This window comes from Camarhynchus parvulus, chromosome 2 (assembly GCF_901933205.1).
Source record: "Camarhynchus parvulus chromosome 2, STF_HiC, whole genome shotgun sequence".
Lineage (NCBI taxonomy): Eukaryota > Metazoa > Chordata > Aves > Passeriformes > Thraupidae > Camarhynchus > Camarhynchus parvulus.
Window position 1 is genome coordinate 46,833,170 of NC_044572.1, and position 7,637 is coordinate 46,840,806.

At 43.8% G+C, this 7,637-nt stretch overlaps 1 protein-coding gene across 1 annotated transcript in view; it reads right to left on the bottom strand.

The window, feature by feature from the left end:
• The window catches only part of DPY19L1 (dpy-19 like C-mannosyltransferase 1), a 45,053-nt gene extending 37,902 nt beyond the window's left edge, over positions 1-7,151 (bottom strand). Inside the window, exons 1-4 of the mRNA XM_030970145.1 lie at positions 6,649-7,151; positions 5,680-5,748; positions 612-636; positions 12-99 (exon numbers count right to left, since the gene is read on the bottom strand). Coding sequence (XP_030826005.1) covers positions 12-99; positions 612-636; positions 5,680-5,748; positions 6,649-6,943 — 477 coding nt within the window. The 5' untranslated portion in view covers positions 6,944-7,151. The remainder of the gene's footprint in view (positions 1-11; positions 100-611; positions 637-5,679; positions 5,749-6,648) is intronic.
• Between the last annotated feature and the right edge of the window lie 486 nt (positions 7,152-7,637).

Below are 7,637 nucleotides of genomic sequence, written 5' to 3' on the forward strand. Positions count from 1 at the left end.
GATAATCTCACCATTTCCGTGCGAAAAGCCATTTCTCTTTCTAGTGTTGACAGGTGAGAAAAGTGACGGTCATTTTCAAAAAGAGTTGTTATGTGACACCTGCCAAAAAATAATAACAATTCAAATGGAATAAAGAGGTTTAGAATATGTACTAAATCATAGATAGCAAAGAAGATTCAATAAACACCCAAAGTTTACTTACAAACTGCTATGGTAATTTATTCATTTATTATACCAATATCCTCATCTATTCAGATAATTTCATAATGAAGAAGAATGAACAAAGAGCATTTACTAAATTCTGTTATGGGATTAATAACAATACTGTAACACTACATATTATATATGTAATGTATTGTAATTAAAGTGCAGACAGGATTAAGCAGCAATTTTTCACCTGAAAAGCAGGGTTCACTCTTCTCTGAACAGGCTTAAGAAACCTTTCACGTCATCTTCACAAGAACAGAATTATTCAGTTCAAAGATAATTTAGTCTTGAGAGGAAAGTTATAAATATAAATTATTCAAACATCTTCTCTAAAAATAACTAAAAATTATATTTTTATTATTTTAAAATACCATATTACTCTGAAGTAATAAATTTAACCTTACCAATGTAGGACTCCTGCGAAAACAGCTGTAAAGGAAACATAAGGTGCTAAGTTACTCAAATACTTAAATAACTGAACATGAAAATGTGCTTACTGCAGTAACTGCAGTACTACTTCAGGGATGCACAGAAGGTACTCAAGATCCCAGCAAACAGAAGAATAGGAACATCTGAATTACACCTCCACAGCCAGGTCTTTGAAAATTTTCTGTGGTATTCAGCGCTAGGCAATGTTTCCACCTACATCTTGCATCACTCAAGCTGACCCACCAGCATCTAATGCACACATTTCAGTGATCAACAACAAACCTGAATTAAAAGCATTTTTTTAAATAAGCATAAATATTTTTAGAATTTTTATGACACCTACTGTGACTGTTCACTCAATTCCTGCTCAGATTTTCACTAACTCATGCTAAGACCTGGAGCACACTACAAACATCACTGCTGGGTCAAAACAAGGGCAACCAACAGGCAGAACCTGGTGGCCTGAAAGGGCTTAAAGTCACTCTGCAGCCATTATCACCTGCAGCCTGCTGTCTCCTGCAGCCATCTCCTGCACCTCCTGGTATATTGATTGTCTGGCAGCTTCTTCAGAATCTGCTAACTCATGGAAATGCTACGGATAAAACTTTGAAGCTTTAAGGTGAAAACAAGCTTAGCAAAAAAGTTTCTGAAGCAGATCCAGCCGCAGCTGGACTCCTGAGGCCTTCCCAGGTGATACAGCATCACGATGAAAAAGGAAGGATGAACACTCTCACCAACATCTAGGTAATTATTTTGCTGAGAGGTGCACAAGTTAGAAGTTTCAAGTTGAGCTATGAACTAAAGAACTTGTAAGTTCAAAACCTCATGCCTTAAATGATGATTCAGTGAATTCCTATGTTAGACTAGCCTGTACAAAGTGGACTGGTCCTTGTTCGTCATGTTTGTTTGTTTTCTTCCCTAATGGACTCATAAAATAAATTTTAATTTACAGAGCACACTGTGCGTAAATATGAGGAATCCAAATGGACCATGACAACCAACACAAATCTAATTGAAACTGTAATTGCAAAAAATGATAAGACTTTGCGCACAATTAGGCTCCATTTGTCCATTTGAAGACTATCTGCACTGCTGCCATGTAGATACAGAACAAGGGGGTAGTCTGAGGGACAAAGGAAAGAGACAAATGCTGATAAAGCAGTGAGTTAACAGTCTAGGTCTCTAGACCCCTTAAGCATGACAACACCTAGAGAGAGAAGGAACCACTCCATTTCGCTTGGGCAGTGCTGACAACAAATGCAGCCTACCACGGAAGCAAAGCCTACCTGAGTGAGGGATAATGGGAAGGCATTTAGAGGGACCACTGTGCTCCTCCCAGACTGAAGGTGTCTCAGTTGCCCTCTAGGCTTTCTGCCAGAGAAAGATCTGGCAGACTAGTTGTCTTTAACCCACAAAAATCTTTATTGTTAATGAAGAGCCCTCTTATTCACATAGGCTGTATGGAGCAGAGAAAGTGGAGAGAACAACCACTCTCCCTGCCTTGACCCAGCTGTGGCCAGAAAGGTGCTGAGCACTGTGTCCCTCTCCAGGGTGCTGACTAGCACACACCTTCCCTTCTTCTGGCACCCAGACACTGCTCTTGCCTCTCAGAAGACGTGGAAGGAATTAAGGTGCTTGGACGTTGGTAAAGCACACAGCAATGCCTGCATGCTGATGCAGAATGTAGTCTGAGAGTTAGGGAATGTACATTTGTTCAGGCTGCATGTTACAAGACCAGAGTTGTCTGCTTTTGAAAAGCAGCAGGGATAAGAGAAAGAAAAACCCTTTGCAAATCCACTAAATTTATGTGGGGTGGGAGTGGACTTAATGTACACTTCATGCCCTAGTATACAAACCCAACATATATTCCATATATATATATTTCACATATTCCTCCAACACAGAGCCTGGAAGTGCTGCTGCTACTGCCAGTACTTGTTATCCTGGTCACAACAAGGTTCCTAACTGTAGTGTTGCATTATGAACTAATTTTAAAATTTAGGTTTTGTAAGTGAAGAGATTCAAGGTGAAGCTGGGTAAGACAAAAAATTACCACCACAAAACAAAAAAAGAAAAACACACAAAAAATTATCTAAAAAAAATTCTAAACTAGCTGCTGGTACAATTTAACAACACTGAGCTCATGTTAAACATTTCACATAGCAGGTCAGGTGGTACTATACCACACTGAAACTTCCCTCAGAGTTTTACAGCTCCACTACTATCACTTGCAGTAAGTCTTTCAAAGACAAGACTGGTCCCAGACAACTGGGTTCCAGTTAGAAAATGAAGACCTCAATCTTTCACTTAGAACTTAACCTTTTTATATACTTTCTAAAAAAAAATCACCAAAATTGCTTGGTGTAAGCAGAACTTAATGTTTTAGGAAAGGTTCAGCAGCTGCAGGGGTATTTTTATACTAAGGACATTTACATTAGTTCTCATGGAAAGCTGCAAATGTCTTTCAGAAGACCAGGCATTGATATGACACGGATTTCCAGGTAAGCACATTAGCTCTATCAGCAATGCAGCAAATCATATTCCATACAAAAAACCATGTTCTGCACCAATTGTATGGAAAGAAACAGAGCAGCCCATATCTTTCTTAGTTACTGCTTATTGACTAATAGTTACACATGTGCACAAGGCATTATTTTATTTCTCAGCAACATTCACAAGATTCCCAGTAAGATTAGATACTGAAATACATTTGCATATACACACACACCAGCTATAAAAAACAACAACAACAAAAAAATTAAGACAGATCACATGGTAAGAATATACAGTAAAGTCCAATGCATCTTAGCTACCAGTATTGTTCATTAACTCAAATTCACATGGTTCCAACTAAGGCAAATATGCAGTATTTTATTGATGCAAATAAATTAACTATTATTATGGAAATTACATTTCACATCCAGACATACCACTTATTTCATAGAAGAAACAATGTCTTTAAATCTGATTCTTCCCTTCAGTAAATGCTTTATTGAAAGTCAATGCAGTAAATGTAAATACATTCACAGTTATTTTGGAGAATTTCATATACGTTTTCACAGTATCATTCTATTATAAGTACAAAGTGAAGACCTCTCATAATCACACAGCAATTAATGTTAATTACTCATATTTCAAGAGACAATGGGCTTAATTCATAGACTTCCACTCTAAGTCCAAATCAGCATTTTTCAACAGACTGCATTAAGCCAGTTTCTGATGAAAACATGCAGCTCAGCTCCGTCAAATTACCACCCTTTGATCTCATTAATGTCCTTACTGGAGAGGGAATGAAGGAGGGGACAGGAAAGGAACACTACAGTCCTAATGCTACAGACACTTACACAGCTACCATGTACTTGAACTTGCAGATGCCATTTTCTCACCCAGCCTAAGAAGCCCTAAAACCAAAGCACATGATAAGATTTTTGCAGACTAGGGTTATTATGTAAAATCTGATAGATTTCCTATTTTTGTCTGTGTGTTATTCTAAGAAAAGCAATATAAATGGCATATAAAAAGGATTCTAATTCTGGAAATTAAATACTGAAGAATACAGCCATTCTTTGGCTTTATTTACCAAGAGAACAACAAATGCTGAGACACTATAATCCAACAGGATGTGAAGGGTACAATAAACTGATTCATATTTTGCAAATATCCACAAAGTGACCAAGTAGGAATACAGCAGAACTGGAAGCAATGAGGAACCTGCAAGCATTGACTACTGCAGCTTAGTCAAGTTGTTACATTCTGAGATTCTGTGCAATATAATATGGAAGTCTTCAGGAATAAGGCCTCAAGTCAATGGTCATTATGAAAAAAACCCAAACAACATAATAGGGTGCAGTGTTGTATAAGAACATCCTTGAAAGTCTGACAACTTTATGGCTGCACATAAATTGGGAGATAATTTGTAAGAGAAAAAAAATTCACACGCTATAATTAAACTAGCTCCAGCTGTGGGAGCCTCTGTTTTTAAAATATGGGCCCTAAATCTTAAGCAAAGCGACAACAAAAATCCAAATTCCACTAAACTTAATCAAAACTCACTATTTCATATTTAGTATAAGTACATTCTTTGCTACTGCAAATACTATATGCTAGTACATACTTTGCTATTACTCCAATTGAAAAAAAACCTCCCTGAAATATTTAATGTGTTACATGGCTTTTATCTGGCTTTTCAAATTCCAGAAATTATAAAGCTCTCTCCCTAATCTGCTCTCGAATTTCAATCAGAGGAAAGCATTTTTCAATTCTGACTATCATTTAAACATTTCTATGTCATTTAAGTAACTATGAGCCTAGGAAATGCTGAATAAACAGATGCAAGTAAAGCAATTCAGGAACACTTTATTCATTAATTAGTTTGTAAGCTAAGGGCTGTTTCCCTGCCACTGCTTTGCAATGTAATTCATCAAACTGAAGAAACTCCCTCCGGCAGCCAGGACTACTGGTGATGTGATTAACAGTACCAGCATCTTTGGAATACCCTGAAAGTCTCCATTAAAATACCTTTTAGTGTATATCTAATGGTGCAGCTGACAAATATGCTATTACCTAACATTTGTTAACTTTAGGAATGCATCTCTTTGCAAATACTTCAGGTGTTTTTTTCAAGACTTTGGTCATTAATCATACCATTATTTACTCAAAAATATTCCTAAAGATAATAACATCCGAATTTACATCCTTCTACAACTTCATGTTCTTCCACCAAACAAGCTGTTGTGATTACATTACTTAATAAGAGTTGCTGCCTTTTTCCCCCCCTATAAATTAATGACTAGATAGAAGAAATATGTAAATGACTGCAATTTTTTTTCCTATAAATCCTTTTTTCTTCCATCAACTGCTACAGTAACAGCTTTCCAAAAGTTACCAGGTAGGAAGTTATTTCCTGTCCCTTTTCAACATCAGCTATGTTTTTTTCCTTTTCAAATTTTTATTTCCAAATATATTTTGACACAATTTACAATTACAGAGAAAGAAAGGTAAAGAGATCAGTATTTCCCCCCCCAATGTATTCCTTGTACTTACCCAGAAAGAACGTGAGCCAGATGTTGCTATCAGCTTTTGTGATGAAGGCCTTTCTGTCAACAACAAATACTGCCAAAAGAATACAAGCACCTTAAGCATCACTTAAGCACAGAGTCTATAAAACGAAATCTGAGCTCTGCAACATTAGTTTTATGTAAAAATCTTGACCTCAAAAATGCTGAAACTTCATACACCAAGTTCATAACTACACATAAAAGCTTTAAACATCACAGATAGACTACTAAGGTGACTATGTAAATCATCAGGTTTTTAATTTCTGAAATAACTTTGACAGAATAACTTGTCAAAAGGGAATTTCTACACAGCTATGTTACTGGTAAATTCGCTCAAGCAGAAAGTCAGACTTCTAAAGAATACTGAACCCTCCGTGCCTTCCAGCAGAAATAAGCTGGTCATGCCAGCCCCGCAAGCTGCGATAGTCAACACCACCAGACAGACTGTTTTAACAAGAGTTACTTACACAAACAGCACGTTTCCCCACTTCTCCCCCAAAGGATGCTGAAGTGGTAAAAAGCCCTTTCCCCTTCCCTCGCCCCCGTTTCTCGCAGATCCCTGTGTGGGTTTCGTCAGCTTTTCTCCCTCTTTACAGTCCCCGCGCAGCGACAGGGGGAGCAGGGGCCCGGGCAGAGCGGGAGCGCGACCTCGCCGCCGCTGCCCCGGGCAGTGCCAGGCACCGCCCGCCGCCTCCTTCCTCCTTCCCTGCCGCGGGAGGCACCTTCCCGCCCGCCGGACCCCGACCGCTGCCTCCCGGGGAAAGACGTCCCGGCGCTCCCTTCCCCGGCAAAAGCCGCCCCGTGCCACGGGGCAAGGGAACCGCCACTTGCCGGAAAGAGGGACGGGAAGCGGCGCTCAGCCCCGCCGCACTTCCCCCGGGCGGAAGGGCCGGCTCCCATCCCCGTGGGGGCAGAGGGAGCGGAGAGGGGGCAGGGTTCGGGGCAGCAAACTCACCTCGGAGCCGCTCTCCGCAGAGGCGCAGGAGACTCAGGGGGCCGCGGCCCAGCACGTCCCGCTCCCCGTCCGCCGCGGGCCCCTCCCGGTAGAGTCCCCGGGGGTCGCCCCTGGCTCCCCGCCGGCCGCCGCCTCCCTTCCGCATGGCGCGGGCCCCGCCGGAGCCCTGCCTGCCGGGCGAGTGCGGCCGGCGGCCGCGGCTGGGGCTGGCGCCCGGCGACTGCTGCTGCTGCTGCTGCTGCCCGGGCTTGAGCGGCGGCGACTCTTTGTTCCTGCCTCGGCTCGGGACGACCATCTCCGCATAGTCCCCGCCGGGGCCGGGGCGCCGCGCCGGAGGGGAGGGGAGCCGAGCCGAGGGGGCGGTGCTCGGCGAGGAGCTTCCCCCACCCCTGGCAGGGCCCGGAGGCCACGGGGCGGAGCCGCAGCCGGCGGGCTCGTAGTAACGGGGCGAGGGGGCGGCCGGTCCTCGCTCCGCCGCCGCCGCCGCCCGCTCCGCCCGGCTGGACACGTGGGGGCGGGGGCGGCGCTGCCGGCGGAGCGGGGAGCGGCTCCCGCGGGCCCCGCTCCGCCCCGCCGCTCACGGACGCGCCGCCCCGGAGCCCGGCGGGCAGGAGGAGGAGGAGCAGGGGAAAGAGGAGGTGAGAGCGGGGCTCTTCCCGCTCACTCCTTCCCTCTCCTTTCTGAGGGACGGCCGCGGTTGTGCCGTCGGTCCCCGTGCGGGCGGGCCTGACCCCGCGCTGCTGCGGCCTCGTCCTCCGACACCTCTTGGTGTTTCTCTCACTTGCCTTTCCCGTTCCCGGGCCGTTCATCTTTGTGATACCGTCTGCTTTAACTGAGTCCGCTCCAGAAGTGCGCGGCACCCCCTCCCCCCGCCCAAATGCCCAAAATTTTAACTCCCAGAAGGTAACTTGTCTGTGTTGTTGCTACGTCCTATAGGGCTTCCGCACCACAGATAGCGCCCCTCTTCCTTCCTTAGAGTTTTATTGCGG